The 16,123-nt window shown below is 40.3% G+C and overlaps 1 protein-coding gene across 7 annotated transcripts in view; it reads left to right on the top strand.

Moving 5' to 3' along the window:
- Window positions 1-16,123, top strand: part of LIMCH1 (LIM and calponin homology domains 1) — a 430,644-nt gene that overhangs the window by 289,674 nt on the left and 124,847 nt on the right. For all 7 annotated transcript variants that reach the window (XM_049886947.1, XM_049886942.1, XM_049886948.1 and 4 more), the window contains exon 4: window positions 15,302-15,408. In XM_049886947.1, the coding sequence (XP_049742904.1) occupies window positions 15,302-15,408 (107 nt within the window). The remainder of the gene's footprint in view (window positions 1-15,301; window positions 15,409-16,123) is intronic.

Genomic DNA, 16,123 nt, shown 5'->3' with positions numbered 1-16,123 from the left:
ATGCTCGCTGGTGACTGGCAAACCTGCATATTCCTTGAGGCCTCACTTCTGACCTCTAGATCCAAATGTAAGCTCCCAATGAGCTGTGGCTTTTTAAGAGTGTTTTAAACTGAATTTCTTTCCCTTTCTTATAAATCTGTCCTTCCTCCTGTTCCTTGAGATTGTCTCAATGGCCGAAAATCTCAGCATCACGCCCCGCTTCCCCTCGTCCTCCACTCCTACATCCACTTAGCTGCCAAGCCAAAGGAGAAATGCTCACATCCTCCCCCTTTTTTCAGCTCTTACTGCTGCTGGGTTAGTTCAGACTTTCCACATCTCTCCCTGAGCTCTTGTAATAACTTCTTACATAGATCCACTCCTCCGACCAGGGAATTTTTGCCACCCAACATATTCTCCTAGAATAAAAGTTGTTGTTGTTGTTAGCTGCTGTTGAGTTGGCCCAGACTCATGGTGATCTCATGCACAAAGGAACAAAATGCTGCCTGTTCCTGTACCACCCTCATGATTAGTTGCAGATAGAACCATTGTGATCACCAGGCCATTTTTCCTAGTCTATTTTAGTCTGGAAGCTCACTGAAACCCATTCAGCATCATCATAGCAACACTCAAGCGTCCATCAACAGATGGGTGGTGGCTGCACATAAGGTGCATTGGCCCAGAATCGAAACTGGGTGTCCTTTACAGAAGGCGAGAATTCCACCACCGAACCACCACTGCACTAGTATTGTTTCCATCTTCAAAAACTGGCCTTGATTTCCCACTGCCTAGACAGCAAAGTCCAGATCGTTAGCAGGGCACTTGCAACCTTCCTCAATTTTACCTCATTACTTTCTTCCCTCCCAACCTTCCATACCCCCACCCATTCCCTCTTATGTAGCTCACTGTGCTTCTGTTCACTTCCTGTCCATAAAATTCCTTCTTATCCCTCAAGCAGCCACCCAGCTGCACCTTCTGGTTAAACCTCCCCAGGACCCCCTTCCTTCCAGGCAGAATGAGTCCCTTTCCTCTCAGTGGAACGGCTGGTATCCTCATTAAGTGCCATTGGCAAATAAAAATGCATTCAAAGTCTGGAGAGTGCTGATTGTTGTTGGACTTTCGCCAGTTACCGGATTTGGCTGGATCACGTACAGGCTAGGGCAGCAACTGTGAACACACGGCAGGTACAGGAAATACCTAAATTCTATTAATTGTGGGTAAGTTCCTAGAGATATTTCGGTAATGTACTCCTTAAGTTCTGAATTTCATAATTGTGTTTCTGTTAAAGGAGATTTGTTTGCTTCAAAGGTAGAAGAGCTAACAAAAAAGCTTTCTAGGTAGAATAGGAAAGTAACATTAGTGTTAGTTATTGATTTGCCAAAAAAGAACTGGGTCCTTCCTTATATAGTTGAAAATCTTTTTGAGATATCCTAATCCTTAGTAAGATCTGAAAGCAAATATTTAGTATAGAAAATGTATTAAAATAATACAATCATGAAAGATAATTCCAGTTAACATTTTGATATATTTCCAAGTCTTTTCATATATATATAGAGAGAGAGAGAGAGAGAGAGCACTTAACCGCTACGCCACCAGGGTTTCCATATACATATATGTATATATACATACATAAAACAGTTGTTGTCCAGTCAAGTCCTATTCATGGTCACCTTCTGTGTGTCAGAGTAGAACCGTGCTCCATAGGGTTTTTTTTTTTTAATAATTTTTATTGTGCTTTAAATGAAAGTTTACAAATCAAGTCAGTCTCTCACACAAAAACCCATATACACCTTGCTACACACTCCCAATTACTCTCCCCCTAATGAGACAGCCTGCCCTCTCCCTCCACTCTCTCTTTTCGTGTCCATTTCGCCAGCTTCTAATCCCCTCCACCCTCTCATCTCCCTTCCAGGCAGGAGATGCCAACATAGTCTAAAGTGTCCACCTGATCCAAGAAGCTCACTCCTCACCAGCATCCCTCTCCAACCCATTGTCCAGCCCAATCGATGTCTGAAGAGTTGGCTTCGGGAATGGTTCCTGTCCTAGGCCAACAGAAGGTCTGGGGGCCATGACCACCAGGGTCCTTCCAGTCTCAGTCAGACCATTAAGTCTGGTCTTACGAGAATTTCAGGGCAGTCATTCGTTGTAGCCGGGCACCATCTAGTTCTTCTGGTCTCAGGATGATGTAGTTGCTGGTTCATGTGGCCCATTCTGTCTCTTGGGCTCATAATCACCTTGTGTCCTTGGTGTTCTTCATTCTCCCTTGATCCAGGTGGGTTGAGACCAATTGATGCATCTTAGATGGCTGCTTGCTAGCGTTTTAAGACCCCAGATGCCACTCCTCAAAGTGGGATGCAGAATGTTTTGTTAATAGATTTTATTATGCCAGTTGACTTAGATGTCCCCTGAAACCATGGTCCCCAGACCCCTGCCCCTACTACGCTGGCCTTCGAAGCATTCAGTTTATTCAGGAAACTTCTTTGCTTTTGGTTTAGTCCAATTGTGCTGACCTCCCCTGTATTGTGTGTTGTCTTTCCCTTCACCTAAAGTAGTTCTTATCTACTATCTAATCAGTGAATGTCCCTCTCCCACCCTCCCCCCTCCCCCCTCTCATAACCACAAAAGAATGTTTTCTTCTTAGTTTAAACTATTTCTCAAGTCCTTATAATAGTGGTCTTATACAATACTTGTTCTTGCAACTAATTTCACTCAGCATAATGCTTTCCAGGTTCCTCCATGTTATGAAATGTTTCACAGACTCCTCACTGTTCTTTATCGATGCATGGTATTCCATTGTGTGAATATACCATAATTTATTTATCCATTCATCTGTTCATGGGCACCTTGGTTGCTTCCATGTTTTTGCTGTGGTAAACAGTGCTGCAATAAACATGGGTATGCATATATCTGTTCGTGTAAAGGCTCTTATTTCTCTAGGATATATTCCAAGGAGTGGGATTGTTGGATCATATGGTAGTTCTATTTCTAGCTTTTTAAGGAAGCGCCAAATCGATTTCCAAAGTGGTTGTACCATTTGACATTCCCACCAGCAGTGTAGAAGTGTTCCAGTCTCCCCACAGACTCTCTAACATTGAATATTTTGTGTTTTTTGGATTAATGCCAGCCTTGTTGGAGTGAGATGAAATCTCATTGTAGTTTTGATCTGCATTTCTCTAATGGCTAATGATCGTGAACATTTCCTCGTATATCTGTTAGCTACCTGAATGTCTTCTTTAGTGGAGTGTCTATTTGTATCTTTTGCCCATTTTTTAATTGGGTTATTTGTCTTTTTGCAGTTGAGTTTTTGCAGTATCATGTAGATTTTAGAGATCAGGCTCTCGTCAGAAATGTCACAGCTAAAAACTTTTTCCCAGTCTGTAGGTAGTCTTTTTACTCTTTTGGTGAAGTCTTTGGATGAGCATACTTGTTTGATTTTTAGGAGCTCCCAGTTATCTAGTTTTTCTTCTACGTTCTTTATAATGTTTTCTATACTGTTTATGCCATGTATTAGGGCTCCTAATGTTGTCCCTATTTTTTCTTCCATGATCTTTATCGTTTTAGATTTTATATTTAGGTCTTTGATCCATTTTGAGTTAGTTTTTGTGCATGGAGTGAGATATGGGTCTTGTTTCATTTTTTTGCAGATGGATATCCAGTTATGCCAGCACCAATTGTTAAAAAACTGTCTTTTCCCCCATTTAACTGTTTTGGGGCCTTTGACAAATATCAACTGCTCATATGTGGGTGGATTTATGTCTAGATTCTCAATTCTGTTCCATTGGTCCATGTGTCTGTTGTTGTACCAGTACCAGGCTGTTCCGAATACTGTGGCAGTATAATAGGTTCTAAAATCAGGCAAAGTAAAGCTTCCCACTTTGTTCTTCTTTTTCAGTAATGCCTTATTCATCCGGGGCCTCTTTCCCTTCCATATGAAATTGGTGATTTGTTTCTCCATCTCATTAAAGAATGTCCTTGTGATTTGGATCAGAATTGCATTAAATGTATAGATCGCTTTTGGTAGAATAGACATTTTTATAATGTTAAGTCTTCCTATCCATGAGCGAGGTATGTTCTTCCACTTATGTAAGTCTCTTTTGGTTTCTTGCAGAAGTGTACTGTAGTTTTCTTTGTATAAGTCTTTTACATCTCTGTTAAGATTTATTCCGAAGTATTTTATCTTCTCGGGGGCTACTGTAAATGGCATTGATATGGTGATTTCCTCTTCGATGTTCTTTTTGTTGGTGTAGAGGAGTCCAACTGATTTTTGTATGTTTATCTTGTATCCCAATACTCTGCTGAACTCTTTATTAGTTTCAGTAGTTTTCTGAAGGATTCCTTAGGGTTTTCTGTGTATAAGATCATGTCATCTGCAAATGGACATACTTTTACTTCTTCCTTGCCAGTCTGGATGCCCTTTATTTCTTTATCTAGCCTAATTGCTCTGGCTAGGACTTCCAGCACAATGTTGAATAAGAGTGGTGAGAAAGGGCATCCTTGTCTGGTACCCAATCTCAGTGGGAATGCTTTCAGGCTCTCTCCATTTAGGGTGATGTTGGCTGTTGGCTTTGTATAAATGCCCTTTATTATGTTGAGAAATTTTCCTTCTATTCCTATTTTGCTGAGAGTTTTTATCATGAATGAATGTTGAACTTTGTCAAATGCCTTTTCTGCATCAATTGATAAAATCACGTGATTCTTGTCTTTTGTTTTATTTATGTGGTGGATTACATTAATTGTTTGTCTAATGTTAAACGATCCCTGCATACCTGGTATGAATCCCACTTGAGCATGGTGCATTATTTTTTGATAGGTTGTTGAATTCTATTGCCTAGAATTTTGTTGAGGATTTGTGCATGCATCTACGTTCATAAGGGATATAGGTCTATAATTTTCTTTTCTTGTGGTGTCTTTACCTGGTTTTGGTATCAGGGATATGGTGGCTTCATAGAATGAGTTTGGTAGTATTCCATCCTTTTCTATGCTCTGAGATACCTTTAGTAGTAGTGGCGTTAACTGTTCTCTGAAAGTTTGGTAGAACTCTGCAGTGAAGCCGTCCGGACCAGGGCTTTTTTTTTGTTGGGAGTGTTTTGATTACCTTTTTAATCTCTTCTTTTGATATGAGTCTATTTAGTTGTTCTACGTCTGTTTGTGTTAGTTTAGGTAGGTAGTGTGTTTCTAGGAATTCATCCATTTCTTCTAGGTTTTCAAATTTGTTTGAGTATACTTTTTCATAGTAATCTGATGTGATTCTTTTAATTTCTGTTGTGTCTGTTGTAATATCGCCCATCTCATTTCTTATTCAGGTTATTTGCTTCCTCTCCTGTTTTTCTTTTGTCATTTTGGCCAGTGGTTTATCATTTTTGTTGAGTTTTTCAAAAAACCAGGTTTGGTCCTGTTAATTCTTTCGATTGTTTTTCTGTTTTCTATTTCATTTAGTTCAGCTCTAATTTTTATTATTTGTTTTTTTCTGGTACCTGTGGGTTTCTTTTGTTGCTCTCTATTTGTTCAAGTTGTAGGGATAGTTCTTTGATTTTGGCCCTTTCTTCTTTTTGGATGTGTGCATTTATTGGCATAAATTGGCCTCTGAGCACCACTTTTGCTGTGTCCCAAAGGTTCTGATAGGAAGTGTTTTCGTTCTCATTGGATTCTATGAATTTCTTTATTCCATCCTTAATGTCTTCTATAATCCAGTCTTTTTTGAGCAGGGTATTGTTCAGTTTCCAAGTGTTTGATTTTTTTCCCCTGCTTTTCCTGTTATTGATGCTTTGCAATATTTCAGTGTTTTGGATTCCGCTAAGGCTTGCTTTATGACCTAATATGTGGTCTATTCTAGAGAATGTTCCATGTGCAGTAGAAAAGAAAGTCTGGTTGGTTGCTGTTGGGTAGAGTGTTCTGTATATGTCTACGAGATCAAGTTGGTTGATTGTGGCATTTAGATCTTCCGTGTCTATTGAGCTTCTTTCTGGATATCCTGTCCTTCACCGAAAGTGGTGTGTTGAAGTCTCCTACTATTATTGTGGAGCTGTCTATCTGACTTTTCAATGCTGATAGAGTTTGTTTTATGTATCTTGCAGCCCTGTCATTGGGTGCATAAATATTTAATATGGTTATATCTTCTTGGTGTATTGTCCCTTTAATCATTACATAGTGTTCTTCCTTATCCTTTCTGATGGATTTAACTTTCAAGTCTATTTTGTCAGAAATTAGTATTGCCACTCCCGCTGTTTTTTGATTGTTGTCTGCTTGATATATTTTTTTCCATCCTATGAGTTTTTGTTTGTTTGTGTCTCTAAGCCTAAGGTGTGTCTTTTGTAGGCAGCATATAGACGGATCTTGTTTTTTAATCCATTCTGCCACTCTCTGTCTCTTTATTGGTGCATTTAGTCCATTTACATTCAGGGTAAGTATGGATAGGTATGAATTTAGTGCTATCATTTTGATGTCTTTTTTTGTGTGTTGACAGCTTCTTTTTCCCACTTGATTTTATGTGCTGAGTAGATTTTCTTTATATATTGTCCTTTCCTCATATTTGTTATTGACTTTGTTTCTGCTGAGTCTGTATTTTTCCGTTGTATTTTATTTTGATGAGTAGGATAGTTTGTCTCCTTTGTGGTTACTTTATTATTTACCCCTGTTTTTCTAAATTCATAACTAACTTTTATTTCTTTGTATTGCCCTATCTTCCTCTCCATATGGAAGTTGTGTGATTACATTTCTTAGTCCCTTTTTGTTATTTTAGTGTCGTTTTCTTTTATATGATAACATCGCCGTTACCCTGTGTTGGGCTTTTTTTTCTTTAATCTTGCTTTATTTTATTTTTTTTGGTGGGGGGGGATTTCCCTGTCTGGGTTGACTTCTGGTTGCTCTGCCCAGTGTTCTAGTCTTGGGTCGATAACTGATATTACTGATTTTCTAACCAAAGAACTCCCTTAAGTATTTCTTATAGTTTTGGTTTGCTTTTTACGAATTCCCTCAACTTGTGTTTATCTGGAAATGTCTTAATTTCACCTTCATATTTAAGAGACAGTTTTGCTGGATATATGATTCTTGGCAGGCAATTTTTTTCCTTCGGTTTTTTAAATATGTCATCCCATTGCCTTCTTCCCTGCATGGTTTCTGCCGAGTAGTCCGAGCTTATTCTTATTGGCTCTCCCTTGTAGGTGACCTTTCTTTTATCCCTCGCTGCTCTTATAATTGTCTCTTTATCTTTGGTTTTGGCAAGCTTGATTATAATATGTCTTGGTGACTTTCTTTTAAGATCTACCTTATGTGGAGTTCAATGAGCATCTTGGATAGGTATCTTCTCATCTTTCACAATATCAGGGAAGTTTTCTGCCAACAAATCCTCAACAATTTTCTCTGTATTTTCTGTTATCCCTCCCTGTTTTGGTACTTCAATCACTCATAGGTTATGTCTCTTGATAGAGTCCAACATGATTCTTAAGGTTTCTTCATTTTTTTTTTTAATTCTTTTACCTGATTTTTCTTCAAATATATTAGTGCCAAGTGATTTATCTTCGAGTTCAGAATTTCTAGCTTCTACTTGCTCAATTCTGCTCTTCTGACTTTCTATTGAGTTATCTAATTCTGTAATTTTATTGTTAATCTTCTGAATTTCTGATTGCTGTCTGTCTATGGATTTTTCCAGCTTATTAAACTTTTCATTATATTCCTGAATAATCTTTCTGATTTCTTCAGTTGCTTTATCTATGTGTTCCTCGGCTCGTTCTGAGTATTGCCTCATTTCCTTCCTGATGTCTTGAAGGGTTCCGTATATTAAACTTTTGTATTCTGTATCTGGTAATTCCAAGAATGCACTTTCATCTAAAAGATCCCTGGATTCTTTGTTTTGAGAACCTGTTGAGGTGATCATGGCCTGTTTCTTTATGTGACTTGATATTGACTGTTGGCTCCGAGCCATCTGTACGTTATTGTATTAGTTTATGCTTGCTTACTGTGTCATAGCTGCTTGCTTTGGTATACGCCTATGGGTTGCTTGAGTGAGCTAGCTTGATTATTTTCACCTTTGGAGCTCTGGTGTCCTGTCCCCAGCTGGCTAGAGCTGTTATCAGGTATATCAGTCTAGGAGTCCAGTTAGTTTTCTTGTATGAATTCAGCTCAGGTTTCCCGGTAGCTGATATCAAATGTGTGGTACAGGCTCTGTCCTACAGTCTTAGAGGGGCAGGGGTGATTGGCGTATATACCCATATCTGATTGCAGCAGGGGGTCACACTCTGAACAAGGCAGGGGGCTGAGAACCGACCCTCAAGTGTCTCTGAGGAAAACGCATCTCTGTTCCCTAGAGCATGCTGGTGGGTGGGCTCTGCAGAGGGACCATGGGCACCCAAAGTTTTTGGTCATAAGTACTGTGAGGTACCAGTTATCCCTGGACCCCTGTCACGGGTGGCTGGGTGACCCAAGTGGAGCCACCAGTCCTTAGGTCCCTGTTGTGGGTAGGTGAGGACCTTTTTTAATAGCCAAAGCAATGTCAAACCTCAAACACCCACCTGTCCACCGCACAGCTGAAATGGTTGGAGTTTGCCAACAAGGGCCTATTCTCCTGAAATAGGCCCACACAGGTCCATGCAGAAGGAAAAGGTGTTCAAGGTCCATAGACAGTTTATGCCTAAACAGGAGCTGCTTCTGCCCTGAGCTCCCCCAGTTAATGGAGCTAGCAAATTATCTTTTCCCCCTAGTTGCAAATTTTTTCCTTCCCCAAGTCCAGGAGGATGGCTCCAGGTGCTCACAAGGGTCTGTCTAAGGCCTAGGGATTCAGCCTCTGAAGCTGGGTTGGGGGTGGGAGGGAGCGCGGTAAAATATACGCAAGTACTTAGCTTTTGCTGAGAGTGCCCTTCTCAGGTTCCGGAGGTGTGAGTGGGCTGTGTGGCTGGCTGCTTCTCCCTGAGGAAACTGTGGCCGAACGCTAGGACCAGCCTCCCGCTGCTGCTGCTGCCACAGCCACTCCAGGAATGGTGCCTGAAGGCTCCCCGTGATTCAGGTCCGGTAACTCCTCTCTGCTTCTGAGCGGTCTCTTCCTTCCCCTGCCCCTCAGTTCGTTGTCTAAGATTGCCTTGGTGCTCAGGGCTCCCAGCTTGTCACAAATATACTCGTTTTACTTGTTTTCTCGGGTCTTTGTTGTAAAGAGGGCTTGACGGAAGCGTCTGTCTATTCCTCCATCTTGGCTCTGCCTCACCTCCATAGGGTTTTCAATGACTGATGTTTCAAAAGTAGATCACCAGGCTTTTCTTCCAAGATGCCTCTAGGTTAGCAACCAAGCATGTTAACCATTGGCGCCACCCAGGGACTCCATTCGTTCATATACAGAAATTGTAAATGATATGAATGCTTCATAATAGTTTTCTGAATTTAACAGTATAGGGATCTGGTTTCATTGGAAACCCAAATGAGCATTACCTTTACTTCCTGTGGGCTCTGAATCCAGCATCATGTTGATCTTTCCCTACTGGCTGTAAAGGAAATAAAGCCAAGGAGATTGGACACAGAAGGGAGATTCTTACTCCCTGTCTGGTTTCCATAGAGAACCACTACATGCTGGGTGGTTGCCTCAGAGGCAGAATGCTGCATGCTGCTCCACAGTGAATCAGGCAAAGGGAGATACTGCTTTCCAGTTAGATACGACACCTGAAGAAAGGAAAAGGTAGCAAGAAGATCCTTGCTTGCCTGCTGAAGAAAAGAGGCAAAAAGATTAGAATGTGTCTTAGGGTGCTACTCTGGCATGAATTGCTGGTTCCGCCCTTCACTCCTTCACTCTTTTAGCATTGCCCTGGGCTCAGGAAGCCTTTCCTGTGGCTTGAAGGTGCTTGTGTCCTTGATCTGACTGTAGCCAAGACCAGGTGTGTGCCTGGCACTCCTGAAGACATTTTCACATTGAAATGTTGCCTGCTCAGCAGTTAGGTTCCATAATATAATCAGTTTTCCCTTTGAGGTACATTTTGGATTATGAAGGCCTTTCTGGCCTGAGCTGGGAACCACCATGGAACAATTCTTTCTGTGGAATACTTACAGATGATGACTTGCAAGCATCAAACTTACAAATGAACTTTTGGCTTAGGGCCTGCTCCTCAGTTTGAAGCTGCCTGTATATATAAGTGCCAAGTTGGTGGTTAATAACAACCACAATAATAATAGCAGCACCTACTTTTTTTTTTTTTTTTTACTATTTCTGTACATGGCTGGCAAGTGCTAGAAGTACACATTCTGTCTGTTTTTTATGCGTAAAGGTTCTTTATCTCACCTTTCCGTGGTCTTTTCTTGACTTGAGTTGACAGGGATGTCATAAAAATAACTTTAATATAATGAGTGCCCAGAAGGTGCTAGACAGTGGGCTATGTTCTTAGTATATCTCTTCTCAAATCTTGACATCCCTGAAATGTTGATCGCGTTCCTCACCTTACAAGTTAGAAATTCGAGAATCAGAAAGGTTAGGAACTATGCCCAAGACCACACATCTAGTAAGTGAACAAAGGTAGGATTTTTACCAAAGTCTTTCTGAGTTGAAGCTATTATGCTGTGTTACTTAACATGTTTGTTCTTTTTTTTTTTTTAATTTCCATTGTCTAATTTGAAGTCAGACCACTGTTTATATATATCTTGAACACCTGTAGCTATTTGATGAATCATAGAGACTAACAATGATAATAAGATATTTTTAATAACACCACCACCAGTTGCCACTGAGTCAACAACTGACTCATGGCAACCTTGTGTGTGCCAGAGTAGAACTGTGCTCCATAGAGTTTTCAGTGATTGACTTTTCAGAAGTAGATTGCTAGGCCTTTTCTTCTGAGATGCCTCTGGGTAGACTTGAATCTCTAAACTTTAGGTTAGTAGCTGGGCATATGAACCATTTGCATCAGCCAGGGACTCCACTTTTGTGGTAAGTCTTTATTATTCCATCTACTAGAATGTCAGTGCCATGAAGGTAAGAAATGTTGTTTTATTCATTGTGTATACCTAGAACAGTACCTAGCAAGAAGTATGTAATGTAAATATTTAGTGAGCTACTTCTACGTGCCCTAGGCCATTCCAAAATTGAGAAGGGAAGGGAGGCAGTTACAAGGACTTCTTGAGTAAGAGGCCTCAGGGAGGGCTGCCAGCTCAGGCCTCAACCTGGGTCCCCGGGGAATGTTTTCATACACAGAACAGTCCCACAAATTAACAAAATGGGAAACCACCGGGCCGTGAACAAGGAGGATTTAAGGCATGGTAGTTATATAAACAGCTGTATAAATCCATATATTAATATTAGCCTAGCACAAAATAGACTCTTTGAGGAACTTTATGTTATGCTTCTGTGTTGAATTAAGACTCATATTACCGTACTTTCCAGTTAGCCAGAAATGGTAACTTTCCATCAATAGCTCTGGAGCATGTACCTTGATGACTTTGCGATGGTTGTCTCTGAGGTGACTGTTCTGTTTTGTTTTGTGTTTTTTTTTCTTTTCCCCACCTCTCCATAGTTCCAGGTACCTTTTTATTTTGTGAACTTAGTTTTGCCAGTGAATTCACAACCCTACGTAGTTGAAGACAGTCTTAAAAATTTAAAAACTTTTTCCCCCAGCTTTTTTGAGAAAATCTTCAAATATACAGAAACATTAAAAAAAAATGGTAGAGCAAATGCCTGAATACCTTCATCTGTAGCAATGGGCCAAACCCAGCCTGATGCATGCTTTTGTAAATAAAGCTTATTGGAATGCAGACACATCCATTTATTTACCTGGCTACAGAGGCAGAATGGAGTCTTTTCAACAGAAACCACTGTATGGCCCACAAAGCCTAAAATATTTACTGTCTGGCCCTTTGTAGGAAAACTTTGCCCACTCCTGATCTAGATTCACTAATTGTTTGCCATACTTGCTTTATTTCTCTCTCTCTTTCCAAAGACAGGTAGATAGACACACTCACAGACACACCCACGTACACACACTTTTTCTCCTAACCATTTGAAAGTAAGTTACAGACATTATGATAACTCATCCCTGAATAATTCATATGTACCTTTAAAAATAAAAGCATTCTCTTATATAACTTCAATATTGTCACCAGGCCTATGAAAATTAACTATTGGTCAACCAGTATATCCAATATACCAAACTAAAAACCAAACCCAGTGCTGTCGAGTCAGTTCCGACTCATAGCGACCCTATAGAACAGAGTAGAGCTGCCCCATAGAGTTTCCAAGGAGTGCCTGGTGGGTTCAAACTGCCGAACCTTTGGTTAGCAGCCGTAGCACTTAACCACTACACCACCAGGGTTTCCATCCAATATACAATAACATTTAAATTTGACTTTTATAGCTTTATTTTATTTTCCTTTTTCGAGACATAATACAATCAAAGTCCATACATTGCATTTGGTCATTATATCTCTTTTTGGAGAATCCTTTAAAAACTTTTTTTTTTTTTTAAAGCATTCCTAAGTCTTAATGGCTTTGTATTACCGCTAAGGGCTAACTACAATAGTGATTGTAGTAAACCGGCACCTTCTACTTCTTCCCCCTTGGGTTTGAGACACTGTTGTACTTACTGCTTGGCTTCTGAAGTTAAAACACTAAGATGTGGGTTTTGCTTGGAATTATAAATGTGGAAAAACCTCAGAGTGAAGAGCGAGGCAGATGGGAATTTACAGGACGCAGTTTATGTAATTAAAGACACAGTCCTTCCCGCTTGCTCTGGTCGCTGCCCTCATTAGCTCTTGGCTGGGTGGCTCTTCCTTCTGGCTTTCCTCCTGGCCAGGGTCTGGCTCCCTTCCAGCATCATTAGGTTGCAGCAAGAAGCTGAAGGGAGACCTGCGGTCATTTAAATCTTCCAGCCCAAATTGTTCAGGCTGGCTGGCAGCACTGTGCTTTTGTGTTTGCAGTCCGTGTGCTGAATATAGTGTGGCAATCACAGATGTGTGTGCACATTGGGAATGCATATAGGAAGAGCACCTCCTTGCCTTCCTTGTGAAGCTGGGGCACCACAGTCACACACCCCTTATGGGACTACATGGTGTTCACAGGTCGGCTCCTTCACTGTGGTCCCGACTGATTCCTAGAGAGCACCAGGATCCATGCTTTTCTCTGGGCAAGAAGCCCTTGGAGCTTATAGGCCAGTCAGAAAGATGCATGTATGCCTAGAAAAGACACACCTGTACTAGTCACTGTCTTTGGTTTGAGTTTGCCTTTTTAAGCAGCGGAAGGTTTTATTTACTGTCCCCAAAGTGTGGAATTGTAAGTGAGAGGTGCACTCTTTTTTGAAGATGGAACCTTCCGCACTATAGCCAGTGGTGCCTTTGAGAGTCTCAGAGCCCAGCAGCCGGAGAGGAGTGTGTATGTGTGATGGGAGGAGGTGGAAGGAAGGAAGGAGGATAAAATCATGGAGAAAAAGTTAAAAAAAAAATTAAAATTGACATTTCAGAAAGGCAGAATAAAAAGACACCTGGAACTGTGAAGAGATGGGGAAAAGAAATTGCTGCTTTTTAAGGCTTAGATTTTTTACCTCTGGAAATCCCTATTTCCCTCTCCTGTGTTGAGTTAATTGGGAGGCAGACTTAGTAGCTGTGTGACTGGGTATAGTGCATAGTCTCTGTGTGCCTCAAGTGTGGCACGCAGTTATTGTATGACACATAACTGTGCCTGCTTCATATGGTTGCTTTCAGAATAAAAGAGATAATTACGTACATGCTTAGAACAGACCCGCACATGGTAAATGCTCAATAGATGTTAGCTAAAAATATTCAGTTTATATTTTAGAACACCTCACATAATTTAGCAAAATTGCCTTCAAATATCAAAATCCTTCACTGATCTTTAAACTACTTTCTTAAGAATAGTAAAGTAAAAAGAAAAGCCTTAAAAAAAAAAAAACTCTAGTACCGAGCTGTAGGTTAGTTCTTACATTGGCAAAGTATTTTCCCAGTTTCCATTAAAACTTCACTGTAAACCAAAAACCAAACCTGTTGCCATGGAGTCGACTCCAGCTCATAGCAACTCTTTACGATAGAGTAGAACTGCCTGATAGGGTTTCCGAGGAGGGGCTGGTAGATTTGAACTGCTGACCTCTTGGTTAGCAGCCAAGCTTTTAACCACTGCACCACCAGAGTTCCAAACCTTACTGTAGCGATTTTTCTATCAGTATATGCTCATTAATATGCTGATAGTAATAAATTGCTTTTGTTGTTAGTTGCCCTGAAGTTGGCTCCAACTCAATGTGACCTTATTTATAACAGAATAAAATATTGCCCGGTCCCGCACAGGTTGCCCAGTCCTGGAATCCCAAAAGGATGACTCCACAATTTGCGATCCCTCCTAGAGGCATTTGTTCATTCTTAATAACTCTCAACAGATGAAGACCAGAACCTTCCTTAGCTGTCAGTTGTGCCTGCCAGTTCAAAGTAAATTTCTACCTGTTAGAGAAATTTTCATGTTGAGAAGGGTCTTATGCATTGTATTCCAAAATATCCCATGCCCCTCTTTTTCCACTCCCAATTAAGTCTGGATTTTTTTTTTACACTGAGTTCAATTTATAGTTCACAAAGAAGTATTATTAATCAAAACCAACTGATAAAGGATGTATTTTAGAAGGTCAGTTAAAGCGAAAAACTTGGCAAAGATGAGACTTGGGTAGCAAAACTTATTTTCTTTATATCAACACCAGTCAATAAGACGTGAACAAAGACCTTTGAAGCAATAGGGAATACCTGGGTTTTATTGGCTAAAATGAAGGGTGCTAAGTTAGACTTTTCAGTGGCATTTGATTTGCAGTTTTGTACGTATGTGTCAAGATAATGGGAAAAAATGAATTTGGCATGGCTGTGGATTTAGAAGTGTTAAGTGTCTGCTTACTCTGGCAATTCTTACCAAAGTATAATTGATTATGCAACAAGCCATGATTTTTTTTTTTCTTTTTTAATAGCTGCCTTGGAAACCCTGGTGGCGTGGAGGTTAAGTGATACGGCTGCTAACCAAAGGGGGGTCGGCAGTTCAAATCCGCTAGGCGCTCCTTGGAAACCCTATGGGGCAGTTCTACTCTGTCCTATAGGGTCGCTATGAGTTGGAATCGACTCGACGGCACTGGGTTTTTTTTTTTTTTTTTGGTTATAGCTGCCTTAATGACTGGCATCCCTCCAGCAATTTTGACTATGGGGGGGGGAACCATTGTGGTCAAGTACATTCCAACTCACAGTGACCCTGTGTGTTACAGAGTAGTACTGTTCCATACGGTTTTCTTGGCTGCAGTCTTTATGGAAGCGTTATTAAAAGGGAAGGGCTGCTTTATAGAGATAATCCAAGATAACGTAGACTTTTTTTTTTTATTCCTTCCAGGACAATATCATCTTATTCTTGAGAGGTTGTAAAGAGCTTGGCCTTAAAGAATCTCAACTTTTTGACCCAAGTGACCTCCAGGATACATCAAACAGAGTAGCAGTCAAGTAAGTAAAGCATGATTTACGTTTAAAGGAAACCCCTGTATGGTTTGATTTGCAGTTTGGTGATGATGATGTAAGGTCTAAGAGGTAGAGAATTGGACTTGCCTAGTAAAATAAAAATTGGAAAGTAAAAATCAAGCTTTCAAAACAAGAGACATCAGCCTTCCCTCCATGCAAAGCTTTTATTCTAGTCAAACATAATTTTTGGAAGTGCAAAAACCATGTTCATAGAGTTAGGATTTTAAAGAGAAGGAGAGAATTGCTAAGTAAACTTAAGAGAGAGACAAGAGAGAAATATGCACAGAATCTGTGTGTGGTAGACAAAAACCTTTTATTGGCTCCAGTTGGGCTTTTGAATAGGCTCTTGGAAGACTGCAAACTAGGTAAACAAATCTGAACTCTGTTTATTATGTAAGGAAAGCAATAGATTGTGGAGAGATCCCTTCTTCATTTACATTCGTAACTGTTTTCTCATATATGTCACTGATTAAGTTCTTTGAAGATGGATCATTGGCCATTTGGCTATTGTTGACTGTATCTACTCAGTGAGCCACATTTTCAGCCAAAGAATTCTTGGGGCAAAATGTCATAGTGAAAAAAAAAGGCAATGTACTTCCCTATAAAGAAATAGTTCATGACCAGAGTAAAGAGAATTAATGTCCTTATGAAATGGCAGAGATAACTTTGCTGGAGTTTAAAAGTTCTTTCCAAACCAAAA

Source organism: Elephas maximus, chromosome 5 (assembly GCF_024166365.1).
Source record: "Elephas maximus indicus isolate mEleMax1 chromosome 5, mEleMax1 primary haplotype, whole genome shotgun sequence".
NCBI classification, from domain to species: domain Eukaryota; kingdom Metazoa; phylum Chordata; class Mammalia; order Proboscidea; family Elephantidae; genus Elephas; species Elephas maximus.
This window is presented reverse-complemented; position numbering and strand designations above follow the sequence as displayed.